Below are 24,815 nucleotides of genomic sequence, written 5' to 3'. Positions count from 1 at the left end.
AAAAAAAAAATTTGATCAATTTATGATTGTGGGTTTTAAAACCCAGTCTATTTAACCCGTGGTTTAAACTAGGTGCCTACCCACTAACTTTTTAATCACATTTTTTAAAAAGAAAATAATTCACACCTGAAGTAATCTAGGATTTTTTTTAAACCGTATTTTTCACGATTTTAGAATTAAGGATGACCATTCACAATAAAATTTTTGTGTCCATCATTCATAATTCATGGTCCTGTATATATAGTTATATTCCATTGCAAGCTTTTAGTAGTTTAAATAATGGAAATACAAAGCTATAAATTTAATTATAATTAAATTACTATTTTATAGGTTTTCTTTCCAAATTTTAAGAGCAGTTGGAACATTACGAGTTGTTGTCCATCTAGTGATGAATTTCTTCTCTAAGATTAAGCATATATATATATATATATATATATATATATATATATATATATATATATATAAAAGTGGGCAATTTAGGGGTTATAATGATAGCTTTTTGGTGAAGGGAGAAGGAAGGAAGGGGAGTGGGATCATAAGTTTAAACACACCCTCTAACAAAAATTAACCACTAATATTGACTGATAAAAAAAATTACAAACTTGTCATTGCATTACTCTTTAATTAAGCTAAAGAGGTTTTTGGCATATTCATTAGTAGTACCAGGGTACCTAGTTACATGCTATGTACCTTTTGGTGTGTATGAACTACTTATGATATAGTTCTTTCTATATGATGATTTTTTTCATTGATTTTGCAAGAGTAGAAACTATTAGAGATATAGTAAAGACATTCATGTGCCTTTACCTGATTATGATTGAATTTCGCTGCAGCCATAGGCACTACCATGTTGCATGCTACAAAAATCTAACCGTTTGCATATTTTTTCCATGAAATAAAGAACCAAACAGAGAAAAGTGTTGTTGCATCAAATTCGGTTGAACCATACTAAAACCTATCCACTTAAAAACTGCATTCCACGCTTGATTAACAAAATTCCATTGTACAAAAAGATTATTCAAGTTAAATTCCACTCAAATAGAGGATGAAGGCGAAGCTTTCAAAATGCAGAATTTCTTATGAGACTGCACAGTGAAATAAAAAAATGGTGAAAACTTAAGAAGTTACATATGAAACTAGCTTTAAAAAAAACAAGTCTAGCCTAGATGCTTTCATGGCTTCCCTTACTTCTAATTTCTAATACTTTTTCCTTTTTTAATTGGAAAAAATAATATTTCGAAATACTGTATTACGCAAAGAGAGGATTAATTGGTTTCTTGTTATTAAATGCTCTTGGTTAAAAAGTGTACTCTCCCAAAAAAAAATATTGCTTGTAACTTCGGTTAAAACTAAATAAAGAAATGAAATGATTTGTTTTTGAAACTAATTAAATTCCAAAACCTTTTATTTGGTGTTCATGCAGCCTATTAATTTTCTCATTTTTATGTGATCCATATATGGTATTGTTATAGAAAAGATTGGTGCTCATTATTGTTCAAAAGTCATTTGCTAAGGAATTACACAATAAAAAATATATTTTTAAACATTAAAACTAATTTTTATTTAATATATACTTTTCACAATACTAAGTAATTATAAACTGAAAACATTCAATATACAGTGTACTCAAAAATCAAAAGATAAAAAATATAATGTAGTTTTTATTTGTGATAAGTTACTGATATTTATTTTTGGTACAAATTTAGTATTTAAAAGAGCCACAAAAGGACGTAGTGGCACTATCATCCATAAGGAAGGGTAGTTGACAAGAGACCCACACAGAGTGCAAGGTAATGAATGCATGTGTCCACTAGAGTTCAATGTTGAATTAAATTGGAAGTGCAAAGATAAAGATGTAATAAACAAAAGGCGACTAACTTGCGGATGCATAACAAAACACCTCTTATTTTCTATTGCATTTTCCTTTTGGGATCGCCACATAACCCTTTTTTTTAATGACACATATCACCTCCTATATACATTTTTTTTTGTCATAAGTTGTATCTAATGGTGATTCAATACTATTGACTTTTTCCCACTATGACCCCCAAATTGACAAGAAATTTAACAACCCACTACAAATTGTTTGACTATGAATGGAATAGGAGGATTTTCATTGTTATTATTAATTTGGGTTTTGCTAACCATTATTCTTAGGGCTAGAGATGGAGGGATGGGGGACTAACAGGAGCCGTGGCCTCCCTAGCTATTTTTTTAAAAAAAGTATGGATATATTATTATAAAAATATTTTTCGACCCCCTTAAAATTTATAAAAAAAAAATTAAAACTTAATACATGAAATTAGAATGTTAGTTGACACATAAGAAGAGAAAGACAGAAATCAGAAAAATGTAAGTATGATAATTAAGTAACATGATGTGATAGAAAGAGAAATACAAGAAAATACTACTATAAATTTTAGTAAAGTATTTGTGATGTTGAGAAGTCCACATATAATTATTTAAAATTATTCTATCTATCTAATTTATTTATTTTCTCATATACCACCTTTATTCACACACACATGTACATACATACATACATACATACATATATATATATATATATATATATATATATATATATATATAATAAAAGAAACAAATAACTAATTTATCCAAAACCAACAAAATCAGATAATTTAAGTTGTAATTATATTTAATAACAATATTCATAATTCAAATGATAATTCTTTTTATTAATGTAACTGTGACTTAAAATGTTAAAAAGTCAATGATTCATCTTCTTTTGAAATACTTAGGTGTCTTGTCTATAAATTTCATAATAAAATAAGGTATAAAATAAAATATACAATTAATACATTTGAAAATGTATCTATTTTTCTATAGAGTTAGAAAATTGTATCTATTGTTTTTTATATAAAGAATCAAATATAGTATTATTTTTATACTCAATTAGTTAAATTTTTTATATATTTTATGCATGCAAAATTTTAATTTGTATTTATTAATTTTTTTTTCTTGCCCCCTTAGAATTGAGTTTCTAATTCTGCCCTACTTAGACATTAGTTAAGGAACTAAAAGAAAAAAATATATATTTATTATGAAAATCATATGAGAACATAAAAAAAACAAGTCATGTATAGTGCAATTTTACACATCTGAATAAAATATTTCTCTTTTTAATTTCTTAACCAATACCAACATTGATTCATTTGTCTATTAGTTTTTGTTTATAAATTTATCAAGTACACGCCAGAGTCATTGCTTATGTCAACTTTAATGATCATTTGTTTACAAAAAGTATGAATCAACATTGATCCTCAACGGTATTCAATCTTTTTAGAGATCAAATTGTCATCCTAAGATTTTTTTTCTACAAAAGAGAGATGACTTGTTTGTTATATATACATTCTTGTTATTAATTATTTTTATAACTAAATTAGAAAAATGTTTACTATCTCTTTTAATTTTGAAAAAGTTCAAAACACATTTTGAAAAAGATCAAATTGTCATCCTAAGAATGATGTGTTAATTGAGGAGTTGTATTAGTACATGTTAGAAAAGAAATGGTGGATTTCTCACTATTAGAAAATATGCTTTCTACATTCGTTATTTATGACTTTCAATATCGGTTTTTGAACCGATGTTGAAAGTACCGACGTTGATAGTATTATCGTTAACATCGATTTTTTAATAATCGATGTTAACGTAAAATTACCAACATCGGTTATACAAATAACTGATGTTGGTAATATGAATTACACCCAAAAAAATATATATTAATGTTGAAAGTTAACATCGATTTTCTGTTAAAAAAAAAAACCGATGTTAACGAATGTGTTAATGTTGACAATTAACATCGATTTTTTGAAAAAACGGATGTTAATTAACATAAGTTAACATCTGTTTTCTGTAAAAAAAATCGATGTTAATATTTTCGATTTTTCTAAAAAACCGATGTTAATGGTTAACATTAACACATTTGTTAACATTGGTTTTTTTGGAAAAACCGATGTTGTTTTCAGGAATTTTTTTTTAAAATAATGTCTCTGTTTTTACGAAAAATCCAAAATGTAACCTGTAAATTTAAAATCAGACCACACAGCACAAAACATATATCATTTGCATTCTGCTTTCAAATAGGTTTTAGCAGAAAATTAGCTATCAACAAAGGTTATTCAATGTTAAAATGAAACAACAATTGTAAAAAATGTAATGCAAAGTATGTAAACTAATTAAGTAACCTAAAGTTACATAGTTGTCTAACATCGTATGTTTGATTTCTAACTTTTAGATAATATTGTGCCCACTGGATGCGAAGCGCCTTGAATCTCTCTGCTTCTAATGGTCTAACTTCATTAAAACACTGCATGATCAAATAAAAAATAAATTAATAACAATTATAAGAAAACCAACTTTGTTTGAAATAAACAATTACTGTCTCTCAATTATTCCTGAAAGATTCTAAGATTATCGTGGACATCCAGTGCATCACGTAGTAGCCACATTCAATGATTCCTTTTTGTTTATTACACTAAATACATAATGAAATTTGGATATTAATGAAACGTTAACTACAATTAGTGTACACACACATAAAATATATATAAGTAGAAGTTTTATTTAAATAATTTGTTACTTATATATAAAGGACTAAAGGAAGTATTACATTAGTTAAAATAAACCTCTAAAATAAACCTCTAAAGGAAGTATTACATCAAGTTCAATTTTCGTTATTCATGGAGGAATTTTATGTTTTCTATTTCATTATGACATTACATTATATATACTAAAATCCATCAAGTTCAGGGCCTAGTAACAAGAGTTTGGATAAAAAAACAATAAATGATTAAAATTAATTTTTGACGGCCGTGGAAAATGAAATTAAAAAGTTATAGCAATGACAACTGATATTCTATGAATGATCCAGTTATAGCATCTATATTCAGGTAACATTATGCACAAAGTCAAGGTTCTTTCAAATTTATATATTAATGTTGGCGATCAACAGATAATTACCTTGTTTCTTAATGTCTTATCAGCACCTTTAAGCAGTAGAAGCCTAACTAAATTTGGTCTGAGTTTGAACAAGATTTATTGGTGTCCAGCCATCCTAGAACAGAGAAAACAAATTTATATCCTCAAAAGGCACTGCAAAAGATTACAAGGTACATATGTTAAATATGAGAACAATTAACCAATAACCATACATTGTCTTGAAGATTTATCTCTACAATATACAATAAGAGTAATTCAATTGTCTCAGTAGAAGCTGTTTGTACAGCATAGTGCATCAAGGTGGCCCCCTCCTATTTCCAGATGTAAACAACATAGTAGATGCATAAAAATATCAGCAACAAGCAATGAATGAAGCCTATGAAAGAGTTGTTGGGCTCTGCTGAACTGCACGCTCATCAATTTTGCACGCTCTGAGTACAGTCGCCATCTTCTTCTCTTCACCGGAGATGCAACACACACAAATCTAGATTGAGATGAACACTGAATGAATGCTGAGGAATGGTTTTGTTTATGGAACAACAATATAAGAAATTATTGAGCAGTGGATGCAGTTAGAGTTACATAGTTAATTTACAAGCAATAACATCAGACAACAAGTTCAATTAGAATATCAAGTGAAAGAATAAATAACCATTAAAATAAAAATAATTGAAAAAATAAGCAACAGAGCATATAAAATAAAGGGAAGAAAAATAGTAGAGAGCAAGAGATGGAGCCATCTTTCTCAGAATCTGATCTCTTTTTCTTGGATTTAGTGTGCTTGTGGACAATGGGAGTTGAAGGGTGGGGGGTTGGGGTGCTTCTCGAGTGGCTTATTCTGTCTTTGCTACTCAACTCGTCAAATTCACGCTCCTCTTGAATCTGCAGTATAAAATAACAATAATAATAATAATGTTAGAAATGATAGAAAGAAAGACATTATAATAAGATAATGGAAGAAGGGACTCACAGGGGTGAATTGAGGGGAAAGAGGTGGTCCATATGATAGTGAGGAAATTGAATGAGATGGTCTGAAACATTAAAAGCTGGTAATAAATCCAGCGAAGCCAATTAGGAAGGATTCAAACTATCCACATATATTCGGAGAGTAGTGGATCACGAAACCACCAACCAAGTCTCTGTCGAAGGGAGGGAGAGATAGGATTAGTGCATCATGTGACCATATTAAATGAGCCCCCCCATCCCTGCCTCCTCCCATTTCTATCAATCTCACTCCATCATCACCACTCTAATTTTAATCTTAATAGTAACAAAATTCAATCATTTATATACACTTTTTCATGTCTCAAATAGAAAAACTATCTTTTCCATAATATTAATCTTTCTTTTTCATCAATATTTTTAATAACTGTTATTTTAACTTTTAAATTTAATATTAATATTATTTTCTTTTCACCTAGTTAGTTTTGTAAAATTATATATATATTTTTAATTTATTTATTAATTTTTCTGCATCTAAATAAAAAAAATTAATACTACACTTCTTTTTAAGACAAATGAAATAATAAATTTAAATAAATCTTAACATAATTAAAATTTTAATTTTTTTCCTTTTCTATAATACTATTACTAACCTTATACTTTCGCTTATAATATTAATGAGACAATTGTTAATCAATGTCTATCTTAAGAGTATTGATTAAAGAAGTAAAACAAAAAATATATGGATGAAAAACACTATCAAACAATATGTAACCAAAAAATATTTCATTCCATTTTAGGAATACCAGAGGTAAAACATGAAGAGAATTCTCTCAATAAGAGTAAAGCACGTATGAACTAGATACCGTACTTAATATTGGATATATAGGACCAGAAATAAATAGTTGAACATACCTGTATATCTTTCTAAAATTCTTATTACAGTTACATAAAAACAAGAAAGTTTATTCCATTAAATTCTATCGATTCAATAATAATAAGTATTTGCACGTGACAGCAATATCTATAAAAATGGTGGGTGTACTTACAGCCACTAGCAGACCAACTTCCACTGACGCAAAGAGCACACCGAAGAAGGCTCCAACACAAGCAAGAAAATCAAGCTTATCAACTTTCCATATTTTGTAAGCTTCATTGATGTCAATGAGTCCCGGGAGAGCAGAAAGGATTATTGAAGCGAGAATAGTAGTTGGGGTAAAAGTACAATAGCTTTGTCAAACATTCTTGAAAGAGGAGGGAACCGCAATTGCAAGTCCAAGAAATTCTGCTACGCAATAGCACTGTAGCAGCTATTTAACAGCATTGCCTCCGGTTAAGCATATGTTTTTTTATTAATTATTATGATGAATAACTTGTTAGTCTCCAATTATTTATAACATAAAATACACAAGAGAGAATTTAAGACTACAAAAGAAAATAACTACCTATCTTCATAATATTATACAACATTAGAACTTACTTTTTCACAAATGATGAGTGAACCAAAAGAAACAAAATTGGTTAAGAAATTTTTTCTTACAAGAGGAGCATGGGGTGCAGTAAAATATAAGCAAAACCATAGTGTGGAGACTAGAGACAAGGAGTTGGCTCATTATGTTATATCTTAAAAAAAGTGTGAAAAAATTCCGAAGAATATTTTCTTTACACATGACGGCCAAAAAGAGCCTCTACTTCACTTAAAAGATCATGTCAAATGAAAGCCTTTAGAAATACTAGTTCCTTTGAATGACAACCTGTTGAGGTCCGAAACGGAGTTGCGAACCTGTTGAAGGAGTTGAAGGGGTTGAAGGAGCGGCACTTGACAACCTTGCCAAACCTGTTGAGGTCTGAAACGGAGTTGCGAACAGCCTCCGTGTTGTGTCCAATTTCGTCGAGGCCATGCGCCTCCAAGAGAGCGTAACCCGACGCCGACTTGTAGAGGAGGAACAACGCTATTGCAACCCTAAAACGGAGCAGGGACACAATGTGGAACTAAGGAAAGTGAATGAAAAAAGAGTAATGTTCAATACCGTAAGCCTAAACCCCTCTTTTGCTGGGTATTGGGTTCATGGGCTTCACTTGCCTGTGGAAAAAAGATTGAAAAAAAAAGTTGATAAAATATAATTAAGAAGGGATAATTTTTTTTTTTTTGAAAGAAGGAGATAAATGAGAATTACTTTTTACACTATTTTTTTCAATTTCAAAATTATATCTGTGTAATTTCATGAATGATTATAAATAGTCCCTACAAAATTAACTTTGAGATCATCGGTAAATTTTTAATAAAATTTTAGATCATCTATATTTTTTTTTAAAAAAGTATGCTTAATAAAAATTTTAGATTATCTATATATTTTCTCTCACTTGTATATTATAACTTGACTTTAATTTTAACTTTGAATTTTTTTCCAAAAACATTTTCATGAATCTATACCCTCAATGAATCTTGTAGTGAAGATAAAGCTGACCATAGATCATAGCTTGCAGTGGATATCCAGTTCAAAATCAGAATGTACGTACTTTATACATTGCGCCATTATGCACATCATATATATCTTGAATGTTATAGAGTTACTTTATTCTCCAAGCGTCACATCTTCCATTGATTCTTAATATTGGATTCACCATTTAATGTTACATCTTTTGTTGGCTGAACAAAAAAAAAAAAAAAACCATTTAATGTTACTTTATTCTCCGTTTCGGAAGCCTTTAGAAATACTATTTCAATTTTTAAAATATTTATTTACAGTATTTTTATCTATATTACAATAAATAACATAAATTTCTTAATATAATTATAAAATGTTGTCACTAAATTAGAAATATTATTTTAAAAGATAAATATAATATATAAAATAAAAAAATTTATATAAATATACACATGTGAATAATATTTTTTACATATATTAAGATTAAGATATTTTTATTATTTATTAGAATAGTAAAATTATTTATATTTAACTTTATTTCATCAAATGGTTAATTTTTCAAAGAATTAAATTATATAATAAATAAATGTAGTTAAATAAAATGAGAATATTTTTTATTTTTAAAATATTTATTTATGTAATTTATTGACAACATTTGTATCTATATTACAATAAATAACATGAATTTCTTAATATAAATAAAAAATATTGTAACTAAATCAGAAATATTATTTTAAAAGATAAATCTAATATAAAAATAAAAAAAAACTTATATAAATATGCATATTCTAATTTATGTGAATAATTTTTTTTACATATATTAAGATTAAGATATTTATTATTATTTATTAGAATAGTATTTTTTATTTATATTTAGCTTTATTTAATCAAGTGGTTAATTTTTTTTAAAGAATTAAAATAACCGATGTTGTTAAAATCGGTTATTTGAAAATTTTATATTAACATCGGTTATTTGAAAATCAATATTGTAAGTGTTTAACGACATCGATTTTCAAATCACCGATGTTAATAGAACGATATTAAAACTCATTTTTTTAGTAGCGTCTTTATCTCTTTTACAACTTGAAGACTTTTATGGGTGGAGTTTACATGACATGTTTGAACGATATTAAAACTCATTTTTTTAGTAGCGTCTTTATCTCTTTTACAACTTGAAGACTTTTATGGGTGGAGTTTACATGACATGTTTGTACTCATGAAAAATTTATATGTATTTTCATTAATGAAACTAATTCAAGAGATTTAAAGGGACTAAAAATGAATTTTTTTTTCGTGCTAAAGCCTTAGTATTTCGTGTAATGGCATTTAGGATCATTACAATTGCTAACTTACTCCTTAAAAACTAGTGAAAGTTAGTTAACAATCTGCATATTTTTTTTTTTTATTTTCAAAACTGATTATTTAATAAATTGTTTAAGCAAAGACAAATGAATATTATTAAAACAAAAAACTCAACTAAGGCCACAAGGCATGACCAAATTGGCAAAAAATGGTACACGTGAAAAGTTCTAAAAGCCTTCGTAACCTTACCCAACCAAAATATTAGCACCTACATACCTTTTATGTTACCCAACTACATATAGAAATAATTTCAGAATTTGAAAGCTTTATAATTCCTCAAAGAAATAACTACACAACCACTACGGCATTTCATATGTGCCTGATAGCTGCTTGGTTCTGGTCCCTTATTTCAAGTTACCATAACATCCATACTTTAATTTCACACCAAGAATATCTTAAAAAAAATTGTGAAGACACAGGTTAAATCTCTTACACATAACTAAAATATAATTTTTGTCCTTCTATTTTTCATAATCCGTAATTTTAATCTTCTTATTTTAAAATAAAGACATTTAGTTTCTTTATTTTATCAAATTAAGGATTTGGATTCTCACATTCAATTACTAATGTATGCTAAGTGAAGGACATTGACTTTGACTTGACCAAAATTTGATTATGTGACACGAGATTATTGATTTATTTTTTTAATTAATGTCTATGAGAACCTATTCTTCTTTGTCCTTCCATTTGTGGTAATCGGGGTCAACCCCACCTGTAAAGACCCGCATTCATTACATAACTATCATAGTTAAGGTTTAGATTTTATTTATTTCAAAAGTTCTTTCATTAATTTACTTATAAAAATATTGCGTGAACTTTTTTCTTTTTAATTCCCAAAACCAATAAATTAAACTCAACCCTCAACCCTTAACATACAACCCGTGCATTTACAACATAATACCTTAGGGAACTTCACCTACTAAAAGAATATAAACTTCACCTACTAAAAGAAAATAAAACTTTAATTACATACAACTCTTTCAAAATGTAGTTAATACAAACTTAAGTTGATCATATCTATACATGAAACTAAAACATCAAAAAAGAAAAAGAAGAATGTAGCTTCATGTTTCATGCTCGCTCTATCTACTATTCCTTCAAGAAGAACATTGAGTACAAAATCATCACAGACGCAAATCACACATGCAACATGCAAAGGTAAACTCACCAAAACAAACATATAAATAGCAATAATCCAAAACAAGTTATTGAAGAAAAGAAGAATCATGAGTTATAAACATCATAAATTACATAAAATCACAGTTGACATCAACTATCACAAATTCTCATCATACTCAATCATCACAATGGACAAACAGTAACAACCAACTAGATTATGGTCATCACTACCGACATACTCCAGTAGCCAACTAGCCTACCCCAAACTCAGACATCAATATTGAATCTATTCCATGGAGAATCAACATAATAAGTTGTCCCCCTTAAGTGAGCCTCATCTCTTAATATAGTACTCACACTCTCACCATTCAGGGGGGGGGGGGGGTTGGGTTGACCCTACGGAGGAAGTGTGGTTTTATCAAATATAAATAAGTGTTGCAAGACCATACATTTATAGGAATTCGTCCACTTATCTATTCTATAGATCCATTCCTGTTAGCCACCATGAAAGCTTCCAACACTAGGTTGAGAGCCCACATAGCATCCTCAACTTACATGCTTATTTATATGTTTGCACACCAATTGTGTGTCTGTCATCTACCTACGGCAACAATATATTTATGTGCACCCACCAAGTACTAGAGACAATAACAGTACATTTCTGTGCACCAACTAAGTGCCCACAGTGTACCTAACGACAACAACCGTACATTTTTGTGCACACACCGTGTACCAACGATAACAACAACCCATTTCAATTCTCAAAATATCATACTCTTATTAATATTTCATTCAACAATTAACCATATGTCATCATGCCAACCATGACATTTATTCACCTCCTCAAAGTATCAATATCTCAATAACAATATAATATAATGTTCTCAATAGTTAAAGAAATAGTCATAGACTAATAATCAATATATTTCACCATCAATTCCCAAACACATTCTACTTATCATCACCTCATCAATAATTTCATAACCTTCACTAAATTTATATAAATATATATGTATATTTCATCAATAAAGGCATTTCCCACCTAAAAATCTTGTCATTGTCTCACCAAAATCGCTTATTAATATGAATCACTTCATCTCATCTTCTAATAAACTTTAACACAATAATAAAAACTCAGAATCATATTATATGCACTTGGAATTGGTTTAGAGACTCTCTAGAAAGTTTTAAAGATAAATAAAACATTCTGTCTAAATCTAGTTAAAGCCACAAAATTTAGCTTACCCAAAATTTTTAGCTTGAGCTAAATTCATGCAAACCTCATTCTATCGAATTTTAGCTTAGTTAAAAATCTTAGCTCAAATAAATTCTTGCAAACCCAATTCTATCAAAATTTAACTTCAGCTACAAATTTTAACTCGGCTAAACCTTAAAATTTTGTAACAAAAGTTATTTAAAAATTTGAGTTTTTAACCCCATTAATGGCTACCCAAGCATCCAAACTCACAATAAATGTATCAATAATTAACCCTTGGGCTTCTAATCAATAAACCCCGACAAAAGAATGCAAGATTTAAACCATACAGTCCACAATTGTCATAAAACAAGGAAAAAAGGGCGAGCTTCCCTTACCTATAAACATCTCCAATCTAGATTTGAGAGGAAGAAGATAAGGAAGATCTTGAGCTCAACCAAGGGATTTCCTTCAATCTTCAACACCACCAGATCATACTCATAAAACACAACAAAAACAATACCCATGAAGGTTTCCTCATCAAAACCCATTATGGGTCACTCCAAGGATAGGAAAAAAGAAAAGAAATGGAGCAAGGAGGTCAAAGGAGGAAAGCTTACCCAGTCCATGGCATATAAAGAAGCTCTAAGGAAGAAGAAAAAGGTCACCAAAGATGTAGGAACTCACACCTCACACTCAAGAGAAAAGATGAACTTGAAGAGGAAGAAGTGTGAAATGAGAGAATAAGAGAGAACAAGAAGCTTCCTACGTTTGAAATTGGGAGTGCCTGGGGTTTTACTATTTATCCCTATACTTTATCAACCACACCCCCTTTGCATAACTAAAACACACTTGTAAAGTTCAAATACCATCGAAACCTAACCATTAAACAACTTGTAAACCACTCACTCCTCATAATTTAATTTTTCTTACATTTTAATTAAATCACTTATCATACATTGTGGAAACCGTACTGTTACACCAACGCCACCAACAACCAGATCGAGGAGGATGACGAGGAGCTTGAAGTGGTGGCTCACTTTGCTAGCTCCAACGACGATGATAAATCACTAGATGAAGCCGTGGAAGATAACGACAAGGACAAACATTCTCGTATTTTTATTTGCGCAAGGTTTCTCCGATTTTGCATCAAGTACCGCATTTATGTGTAATCGTTTGCACTAGTTTCGTGCGTTAGGTTTTGAATATTGATGCTTTTGTTAGCTACTCGTTTGGATTTCACCGATTATTTGGAGCTTGCCCGCAGAGCAGGACAGATGCAACACAGGTTGCCACATACATTCACAACCCACCTGGGCATAACCCCCATTTTTCAGTGATTGGTGTAGAGTTCGAAAACTGCCTCCACAATTCACATTCTAGCAACAACATAAATCTACATGTGTTTATCAACCGTCCTTGTTCATCAGGCTTAATGTTACAACTTAATTAAAACCTAGTCAAATCCAGAGTTCAAAAGGGTTAATGAATTTAGGCCAAAAAGAAAGCAAAGATTATTGAATTTCTCAACAATCCGTTGCATAATCAAGGCACTCTGTCTCTTTAGTCGTGATCTGGATTAAGTATTGAACTCTAACACAAAATTTCAGAAATCATTCCAATTTAAGGCTAGGAAAATGGTGGAAAACTGAAGCACGACTCTCAAATTCAACATCAAATTGAAGAAATTAAATGAGGAAATAACAAAGCAAAATAATCAAATATAACTAATCTATTCTTCTTCTAATTATAATGGCAATGTGTAATCTTACTACTGGCATTTTTGCTGTTTTCAATTGGATATTAATCTTATTGTAAAATAATGTTTTTCGTTCCACCAATAATTTTGTATCATGTGATCAAAGTTTGGCCAAGTCAAAGTCAATGTCCATGCACATAACAGTCAACACTAGTTTGATGATCAAAATCCTTAATTCGTTAAAATAGAAAGAGATTAAATACTTTTATTTTAAAATATGAGAATCAAAATTATATTTTAGTATTTACTCATGATAAAGATATGAAAATCCACCTCTAGTAATTAGCCATCTCCCTGACAAAACCTTCAACAAATCTCTCATATAACCATCATCTCAGTCAATTCTTGCTTCTTTGTTTGGAATACACAAGAGTTCCTGTTTTTTCATATGTTGTGCTTAATCGTCTATGACGTGAAAATTATACTGCAAAGAATCTCTTTATTAATGAGAAAAGAAAACAACTACAAAGAAGAATTCTCTTGAATTCTTTATCTCTCAAAACTCTCTGATGTTTCTTGATGGAATGAAAATTTATAAACCTTAATGACCCTTTTATAATAGGATCCAAAGAATATAAACCTCTAACTTACACGTGGTCCATATTAATTTACTTAAATTAATATATATGGTTTATATTAATTTACCTTAAATAATATTTACTATTTTTAATTTAAGGCATATAATTAACAAATCTCCACCTTGCCTTAAATTTCTTATGACCTTAAGCTTTTCACTGTGTGCTAGTGTTGCTCCATCTACTTCCTGTGTCAATTTTTAATCCCCACTGAGTCCAGACACTGTTTGAACTTTATTGTTGGAAGAGCTTTTGTCATCATATCAGCAGGATTATCTGAAGTAGAAATCTTTTCTATTAACACATCACCTTGTGTTACCACATCACGAATAAAATGCATCCTTATATCTATGTGCTTTATCCTTTCGTGGTACATTTGGTTTTTGGTTAAGTGAATTGTGCTTTGACTATCACAATGCACAACAACTTCCTTTTTACTTACACCAAGATCACCAACAAGACCTTTAAGCCATAAAGCTTCTTTCACCGCTTCAGTAGCTGCCATATATTCTGCTTCTGTAGTCGACAAGGCAACAGTGGACTGTAGAGTCGCACGCCAACTTATAGCACTACTTCCAAGCGTAAAAATATAACCACTCAAGGACCTTCTACGATCAAGATCACCAGCATAATCCGAGTCACAATATCCAATGACATGACCATTGCATTCATTTGTTGCTTTGCCAAACACTAGACCCAGATTAGTTGAACCCCTTAGATATCTGAGAATCCATTTTACTGCTTGCCAGTGAGACTTTCCTGGATTAGCCATATAACGATTAACGACACTCACTGCATGTGCTATATCTGGTCTGGTACAAACCATAGCATACATCAGACTCCCAACTGCATTTGAGTAAGGAACTCGAGACATGAACTCTTCCTCCTCTTTTGTTTGTGGTGACATATTTGCGGATAACTTAAAATGGGCCGCAAAAGGTGTACTAACTGCTTTTGCATTGTGCATTCCAAATCTCTCTAGAACTTTCTCAACATAGCTCTTTTGAGATAAACACAACCTTCCAATTTTTCGATCTCGTATAATCTCCATACCAATGATTCTTTTAGCTGGACCCAAATCTTTCATCTCAAATTCACCACTTAATTGTGTTTTCACCTTATTGATCTCATTTGGGTGCTTACATGCAATTAGCATGTCATCAACATAAAGAAGCAAGTAAATATATGTGTTGTCAAATAGTTTCTTATGATAAACACAACTATCATATTCACTTCTTATGTACCCAATATCAATCATAAATGAGTCAAAACGTTTGTACCATTGTCTAGGTGATTGCTTCAATCCATACAATGACTTCTTAAGAAGACACACATGGTCTTCTTTTCCTGGAACAATGAACCCATCTGGTTGTTGCATATAAATTGTTTCTTCCAAATCACCATGGAGAAAAGCCGTCTTTACATCTAATTGCTCCAACTCCAAGTCAAGCAAAGACACTAAAGCAAGAAGCACTCTAATGGAACTATGCTTTACCACAGGGGAAAAAACTTCATTAAAGTCAATACCTTTCCTTTGTGTAAAGCCTTTTTCTACAAGCCTTGCTTTGAACCTTATCCCATCTTTCTTCTTGTATATCCACTTGCAACCCACAATCTTTTGATCGACTGGTTTCTCAACAAGCTTCCAAGTATGATTTTTGTGGAGGGATTCAAGCTCTTCTTTCATGGCACCAATCCACTGGGATGCTTCATCACAAGTAACTGCTTCATGGAATGAACTTGGTTCTTGTTCATCATCGATGCTTTCGGCCATGTTGAGGGCGAAAGCAACAAAGTCATCATACCTCTGAGGTGGCCTAGTTTGCCTCCTTGGCCTATCACTAGCCAATGTATGTTCAAACTCTGTAGGTGTCACTTCAGATTCATCATAGATCTCCTCTGGTTTCCGTGCTTCAACTTCAAACTCCACCTTCTTGATATCACCATGAACTTCAACTTTATTATCATGGTCTTTATGTGGTCTTGGGTTAAGCATAGCTGTCTCATCAAAGGTCACGTCTCTACTAATTAAGAGCTTAGATTCCTTTGGGTCCCATAGCCTGTATCCTTTTACACCATCTTGATAACCCAATAATATACATTTCTTGGCTCTTGGCTCCAACTTTCCTTCATTAATATGAGCATAAGCTGGACACTCAAATACACGCAGAATTGAATAATTTGCTGTAGAGCCTGACCACATCTCTTCTGGAGTCTTACAATCAATAGCTGTAGAAGGAGATCTGTTTACCAAATAACATGCAGTATTAACTGCCTCTGCCCAAAACTGTTTTGGCAAACCTGCATTTGAGAGCATGCATCGAGCTCTCTCAAGTAATGTCCTGTTCATCCGTTCTGCCACGCCATTTTGCTGTGGTGTATGTCTCACAGTTCTATGACGTGCTATTCATTCATTTGCGCAAAACTCATTGAACTCGTTATTGCAAAATTCCAATCCATTGTCTGTCCTAAGTCATTTGACCTTTTTCTCCGTCTGTTTTTCCACTAGTGACTTCCATTGTTTGAACTTAAGGAATACATCGCTCTTTTGCTTCAAAACATAAATCCAAACTTCCCGTGAATAATCATCAATGAAAGTTAACATGTATTTTGCTCCACCATGAGAAGGAACAGTTGACGGGCCCCATAGGTCTGAATGGATATAGTCAAGAGTCCCTCGCGTTCTGTGAACACTAGTGCTGAACTTTACTCTACTTTGTTTACCATAAACATAATGTTCGCAAAAGTCAAGTTTTTCAATACGACGTCCACCAAGCAAGCCTCTCTTGCTAAGCTCATCCATTCCACGCTCACTCATATGACCCAACCTCATATGCCACAAACGGGATTGGTCAGTATTAGAAATAGAAGAAACTGCAGTTGTACCTTCCACCGTGCTGCCTTGCAGAATATATAGTCCATTCTTTAATTTTCCTTTCATAACTATCAAGGAACCTCTAGAAACTCTTAAGTCTCCACCTCCAGCTCGATATGTACAACCAAGAGAGTCTAAAGTGCTCAAAGATATTAAGTTCTTCTTGAGTTCGGGAGCATACCTCACATCAGTTAATGTTCTTACAATACCATCATTCATCTTGATCTGCACCGTACCTTTGCCAGCTATACTACAAGCACCATCATTCCCCATCAAAACTTTGCCACCATCAACATTTTGGAATGTGGCAAACCAGTCTCTGTTAGGCGTCATGTGGAAAGTACATGCTGAATCAAGAATCCAGTCATCTTCATTAACATTAGATGAGACAAAGAGAACATTTCCACCATCTGATTCTTCGGAGACAACAGCTGCTCCACCAAACTCTGAAGTACTCACTTTATCTTTCTTGAGCTCCGGGCAGTTCCTTTTCCAATGCCTTCCTTCTGACAGTTATGACATTTGTTGTTGTTCTTATTCTTGCTGCGCGATTTAGATCGTCTTCGTTGGAAACTTTTTCTTTCATCCATTCTTCCTCTTACCATTAGACCTTCACCAGAGCTAGTACCTCCATATGAATTTGTGATTCACCTTTTCAATTCCCAAGATTGTAAGGCTGTTTTCACCTCTTCCATAGATAGTGAGCTTCTACCGAAAATTATTGTGTCTACAAAATTATCATAGGCTCTTGGCAAAGAACTAAGAAGAAGAACAACTTGGTCCTCGTCATCAACCGCAACATCAATATTTTTTAAACTAAGAACAACCTGGTTGAAATTATCAATATGTTTGTGAATAGACTCACCTTCATGCATCTGCATAGTATATAACTGTTTCTTCAAACAGAGACGATTATGAAGAGACTTTGTCATGTATCTACTTTCAAACTTTGCCCAAAGCTTGTCAGCAGTCTTTTCTCCAGAGACTTCTCCCAAAACTTCATCACCTAGTGATAATAATATTGCACTATATGCCTATTTCATTATCATCCTTTTCTGTGCAGCTGTCAGTTCGGCTGACAACATTTCTTCTCCTTCCAACGCCAACTCACATTCTTGTTGCGTGAGGAGAGCGAGCATCTTTACCCGCCATAGGTTGAAGTTATTTTTGCCAGTAAATTTCTCAACGTCAAACTTCGTAGACGACATAGCTCTGATACCAGTTTGTTGTGCTTAATTGTCTATGACGAAAATTATACTGCAAAGAATCTCTTTATTAATGAGAAAAGAAAACAACTACAAAGAAGAATTCTCTTAAATTCTTTATCTCTCAAAACTCTCTGATGTTTCTTGATGGAATGAAAATTTATAAACCTTAATGACCCTTTTATAATAGGATCCAAAGAATATAAACCTCTAACTTACATGTGATCCATATTAATTTACTTAAATTAATATATATGATTTATATTAATTTACCTTAAATAATATTTACTATTTTTAATTTAAGGCATATAATTAACATCATATAACCCAAATAATCACAAACCCAACAACCTCCCATATATCTTTTCTTGAACTGCTGATAAGTCCCCTAAAATGCTGATAAGTCTCGTTCGTATATTTTAGTTATAATAAGTTATATATGTAACCAGTTTTGAATATATAACTGGTTATATAATCAGTTTTTAAAAAATAAAAATTGATTTTATAAAATCATGATCGGTTATAAAAAAAATGTTATGGTTATGATTATTTATGTGGTTATTATATTGTTATGATTAAATTATTTAAATAACTAATCGTGAGCACCCCTTATTGTCGTAGTAAAATTTGGTGCAGTGAATATAAAAAAGAACAAAAGTATTGCTTGTTGTTTCTTGATAGCTATTCTATTTTTTTTTTCTTTGGTAATACAAGGACCATCCGAATTACAGTTTCTATGCACATGATCATCATGTACGTAATCTTACACATACCGTTAATAGGGCATCTGGCATGCTTCACTTTTATAACTAAAAAAATGAGTAAGAATGAGACTAGGCATCTCAATAGTGATAGCATGGGCCATTATGGTATGTGTCATTGAGCATTAAGTCAATGATGATGAGGTTGTTTGGACTGGTCATATTCTACAGGTTCATTATTCTTAGGTGGTTCCAAGGCAGTGATTGGGAGGTTCACTTGCGCATGTGGCATCATATCTGGCATGTCGGGTCCCACCATGTCATGCTGAATATGATGAGGATACAATGTGTACCCTTGAGGCCATGCTTGAAGGTTCCCATCACTTGGATTTGACACGTGGCACTCCCCCATGCCTCGTGGATCAGCATTTGAACTTCGCCCTTGGGAAAATGAACCATACATGGTGGAAGACAAGTCCCTGGATATGTATCATGGTCATTTTATTACTATATTAATAATATTATTCAAATGATATTTGTTTTTTTTGGTTAAGAGAAATGCTTGCAATTTTATTAAAAGAAATCATCATTATTCAGAAAGTATAAAAACATGAAATTGAAACCTCAAAGGATCTAAAGGAGCAGATGCATCAAAAATCTGGGCTTGGTTCTGACTCCCATCCTGCAACCACCCTACATTCTCGAAAGAGGTCGGTATCCCCTGCCATAATTATATCATCCTAATTAATTAAAATAGTAGAATATTAAGAATTTAGCAATAACAATATTTTTATATTGTAAATCAAACAGAAATCATTTTCTTTATTATTAAAATAATTATTAGAAAATCTAACAATCTTATTATATATTAGATAATTGTGTAAAAAAAATATATTGTCAACATATTTAAATTAAATCTTTTATATAATAAAAATATACATTATCAGTTAAAAATTGTACATTGTTAACGTAGATATCAAACATCATCCTTAGAATGACTTGAAATAGCAATTATAAAATTCGATTAACTTAATGACTGTATATTATGATAAAATGAATGTGTAAAAAAAATTATATCGTCAATACATTTTAATTATTAAATTTATATAAAAGAATTAATTTAATTTGAGAATGAATAAAGAATAGAATAACAGTATATAGAATAAATTATTAGAATTAAATATTTTTCTTATAACTACATGTTCACACAACGTTGTTTAAAAAATATCATATAAAATTTGTATTCTAAACTTACTTATTGTAAAATTAAATGGTTAATATTCCTTAATAATTTTGGCTTTTCCAAAAAAAAAAAGTATTCCTTAATAATTGAATTCATCGATTACCTGAATACCAGATGGATCATACGAAGATAGATGGTTGCTCAACAAGTATTCCTGCAACCACGGTAAACAAGTTTTCCAAATAATATAGATTTGTACAAAGTACTGAATTACTGCCTAAAGAATGATATAGATTATTATAAACCTTTCTTTGTATGACACGTGTCAAGACATCTACAAGGTGTTTTTCACTGTTTTCAAGATCCGCCATAGATGACATCTTTAATGGGTCGGGTTCATATAACCTGTGTTTATCCTTCCAGCATTAAAATAATTATTGAGAAAAATAAAAGAATAAACAAATACTATGTGGGACAGTAATAATATTTTTAAAATGAAAATTAATTGTGGACTAATTTTATTGTCAAGGAACCTTATTTGCTCCTCGGCCATTTGAAGTTGCTGTTGTAACCTATTAACTTCTTGTTGGAGTTCCTGGTTAAGAAAAAAATTTCAATAATTTTGTAAAAATGAGAATAAAATAATATCTATCTATATATATATATATATATATATATATATATATATATATATATATATATATAAAGTCTTATTTCACAAGAATGAGTTGTATAAATCAATATACATCGCTATAAACATAACCCGATTAAGAAGTTAGTGTTTAACATAAAATATAATATGGTTTGTTTACCTCAATCTCAGAGTTAATGTCTCCCGGACTTGTTTGGAGCAGTAGGAAAGAATAAACAAAAATTAATACTATTAGATCATCCAAAATGCTTTAGAAAATGATAATTAAAAGAAATTTTAAAGATTTATACGAACTTAGCCAATTGAAGAGCTATGTCATTTTCACTCCTCAGTTGCTGAAGGGTCCTAAGTAGATACTGTAAAATGTCCACAAACATTTATGGAGTAGTCACGTTAGCAATAAAAAACAACTAGGTGTTTTAATTTGAAGATCTGTAAAATGTATCACATCCTACTCTAACTCATCATACAATAATTTCATTTTATAACTTAAAACAGGTGGTTGGCTAAACTTTTGAAAGTGACTCATTATTTTTATACAAACTCCTACAGATGATTTCTATTACAAAAAATATTATTAAAATAAATTATGAATTTACATTTAATGTATTTTCAGTATAGACATTGTGAATCAATTAAAAATCATTCTAAGTGTGACTTTTAAAATAATTATTATAAAAATCAATAAATTTAACATATATAATAATTTATAATTGATTAATTGTGAAAAAATTAAATTGATAGTGTATTGTAATTAATTTATAAATTATTAATATTCAAATTATAAGCTATGAATTTTTAATTAAATTATTTAGTCAAACGTCAAATATACCTGCTTGAGATATTGTTTTTTTTGGAGAGGATGCTTGAAATATTGTTGTGAAATAAATTCTATTTTTTCGGGAAAAGGGTTTAATTTTTATATAAATGTAGTAGGTGAAAATACCTCCTTATTCTGAATACTCCTGCAACAAATAAATATGTCATATCAGAAACAAATTAGTGCTTGGAACAAATTAAGTATTAAGTAGGAAATAAAGGAACAAGAGAATTCTTGAAATTATACCTGCGATAGGGTAGCTCAGGAAAACTTACAGCGCTGCAAGAAACAAATTACAATAAATAATCAAATTAAAACCCGGAATGTGATATATATATATATATATATATATATATATATATATATATATATATATATATATATATATATATATAACCACAATATCACGTGAGAAACCAAGTTGCATGTTCAAAGCTTACTTATCTCTTTCTTGATCAGGAAGATTAATGTAACGAGTGAAAACATCCTCAATCCTGATTACCAGAACAATAACAATATGATTATAGCTCATTATATGATCAAAGGATGAATCTCACATTCATTAATATGACCAAAAGCTGGCAAGATGTAAATCTCTTAGAATGTTTAAGATCGTATCCGAAAGGCTAGTTGAATATAAATAAAACAAAGCTGCGTTTAGGTTGATGCCAAACTATATTTCCATCTGTCAAACATAAATATAAATATATCTCTACAAGGTTAATCAAGAGTTAAAAAAAAAAAAACCTATTGGATAGTTTAGCCTTAAACTTTGCATATCCGGTTCCTTCTTTTAAAAGAATAATTACTTAACATTTTTTTTATTTATTTTGGGAAAAAATATTAGTTGCTGTTTTTCCACAAATTGAGAAGGTCACGATGATAAGGGAAAGATTCAACAAAATATATCTTGGTCAAGATCCTAATCCTCAGGGCAGAGATATCCTCATTCAGCTAAAAATGTAGAACACAACTTAACAATCTAACTGCCAAGAAGAAAACAAGCTAACTATTCTTAAAAAAAAAAAAAATCTAATTGTTCAACATAACAGGGACAAATATAACTATTTTTGTTATCTAGCCACGCGCCATCGCATCTAAAACATAAACAAGACATTGTTGAGGAAGAGAATTAAGAGAAATCCTAATTCCCTAATGGGCAATATAGAAGTTAGAGGGAAGCTTAGGAAAAGTTGTTGTGTTCAAATTAAAGACGAATTTCATCCTGCAAGTTAAAATAAATCAGCAAATACCATGACAAGTTATTAATTGCACTCATGAGTTAAACCTTCGAATGTGAGAAATATAAGAAAATGGAGAAAGAATAACTCTTAACTTTCTTTAAAAAAATGGATTGGAAGCAACCAACCCTTTCAGAAGCATTAGTTAATTTCCTTGTTATATTAATTCAGGAGATTTCAACCTATTTCGTTCAAAGGTCGACACATCATACATATCATTATACATAATTAACAAACAAAATGTAGGAGAAAGAAATCAAATCAAACCCAATCCAATGTTTGCACATTAGAAAAAAAGAGATTAACGTATGATCAAGGAGGAGCATACCTCCTCCTACCGGAAAAGTGGTTCAGACGTCCTGATGGAGAAAACATTATAACAGCAATATCAATGTCACATAGGATTGATAGCTCATATGCTTTCTTGATGAGGCCATTTCTACGTTTTGAGAATGTAACTTGTCGATTTGTGGGGTTCTCTATTCTCTTTATCTCGAGTTTAACACGACCCATATTCTTGATCGATGATTTATTATTATCTATAAACTGTAAAGTGTGTTGTATATATGCAAGCATGCAAAAAAGGAAATGAAGAATCTGAAGGAGGAAATCCAAATTGCCCTCTCTTTTTTTGAATCGGAAAACATGAAAATTTTAATATATGGAAACATGCATGACGAACCTTAAAAGAAGGACCCGTTGGATAGGAGAGAGAAAGAAGGGAATGGCTATAAACGGGAGAGAGGAGAAAAGGAAGGGAGGCGGAGAGATTGGTGAGTTTATAAGGAAAGGGTCGTAGTGCTTTGGGTCATTTCATATTGTTTATCAAATATAGAGTAAAATTATGCAAAGCAAATCATTAGTTTGCAACATACTTTGGTTCATTAAATACGAAAACTTATCGCATGATTCGACATTATAATATATTTGTATGATTCGACGTTACAACACATTTATCACGTAAATATGTTTTGGTATCTTATATATACTTGACTTTTGTGTTTGATTTCTAATAAAAAAAAATCTTTAAATTAAGTCTTTGATATTTTAAAAGTTTTATTTGAGGTTTTTATCATTTAATCGGGATCCATTAACTGTTTACGTAACCGTTAAATGAACACGTGAACACGCTACATATGATGTCATGTGTAATCTTTGCCTGAGTGGAATTACACAGAAATTTTTTTTAAAAAAAAGTGAAAATAGCATCATTTGGATTTAGGTTAAAAAAACTTTTTAAAAAAGGTCATAACCATGGCACCGAGGCCGACGACTTCCTATTTGGGTACCAATTCAAGGCCCCCACTCCTAACATCCAGCATCTACTAAAAAAGGGCACCAAGGCCGAGACTAGGCTCATCCCTATCTTTCTCACCCCTCACCTTCCCCAACCACTACTCCATCGTCAACGGGCTCTACCCTCCCCACCATGCATCGTCAACAACGTCTTCTTCGACCCCCTCACCGGCGAGAAGTTCACCATGAAATCCCACTCGTGAGATTCTTCCTATGATCCTTACAATACATCAACCTCAAAGTCTCAATGTAAACCTCAACATCGTTGCAATCGATGATTTCACCTTAGTATGGCACCGAGGAGCATTGTTGCTGCTAGTTGGTCCAGCTATCGGAGAGCTTGACCAAGAAGAACCTATTGTGAGCAATCACTATTAGAAAACAGCCTTTTCACGTCATGGTATCTACATCGGTTATAAAAAAAACCGATGTAGTACATAATACGGTGGCATTTTTGTAATTAAAATCAATTATATATGGTTTTTATAAAACCGCCTTT

General features: G+C 31.1%; 1 protein-coding gene and 1 long non-coding RNA gene across 3 annotated transcripts; both read right to left on the bottom strand.

Annotated features, from left to right (window-relative positions):
* Window positions 1–4,082: 4,082 nt before the first annotated feature.
* On the bottom strand, window positions 4,083–8,144 carry LOC102665415 (uncharacterized). 2 transcript variants are annotated; one of them, XR_005888269.1, is made up of 4 exons: window positions 6,954–8,144; window positions 5,933–6,101; window positions 4,984–5,844; window positions 4,083–4,330 (listed from the first exon to the last, which is right to left on the bottom strand). It is a non-coding gene; the product is annotated as an uncharacterized lncRNA (long non-coding RNA). The 2 variants fall into 2 exon arrangements; XR_005888268.1 differs by having other exon boundaries at window positions 4,984–5,077; window positions 5,175–5,844; window positions 5,933–8,125.
* Window positions 8,145–19,092: 10,948 nt separating this feature from the next.
* On the bottom strand, window positions 19,093–23,770 carry LOC100305913 (agamous-like MADS-box protein AGL104). The gene is made up of 11 exons (XM_003544134.3): window positions 23,349–23,770; window positions 22,220–22,273; window positions 22,026–22,058; window positions 21,906–21,924; window positions 21,254–21,315; window positions 21,120–21,147; window positions 20,841–20,902; window positions 20,613–20,712; window positions 20,471–20,521; window positions 19,748–19,845; window positions 19,093–19,603 (listed from the first exon to the last, which is right to left on the bottom strand). The coding sequence occupies exons 1-11, from the start codon at window positions 23,594–23,596 to the stop codon at window positions 19,315–19,317; spliced, it is 1,044 nt and encodes a 347-aa protein (XP_003544182.1). The 5' UTR covers window positions 23,597–23,770; the 3' UTR covers window positions 19,093–19,314.
* Window positions 23,771–24,815: the final 1,045 nt, after the last annotated feature.

This window comes from Glycine max, chromosome 14 (assembly GCF_000004515.6).
Source record: "Glycine max cultivar Williams 82 chromosome 14, Glycine_max_v4.0, whole genome shotgun sequence".
Taxonomy (NCBI): Eukaryota; Viridiplantae; Streptophyta; class Magnoliopsida; order Fabales; family Fabaceae; genus Glycine; species Glycine max.
Note: the sequence above shows the minus strand (reverse complement) of the source record. Positions and strands in the feature narration are given on the sequence as shown.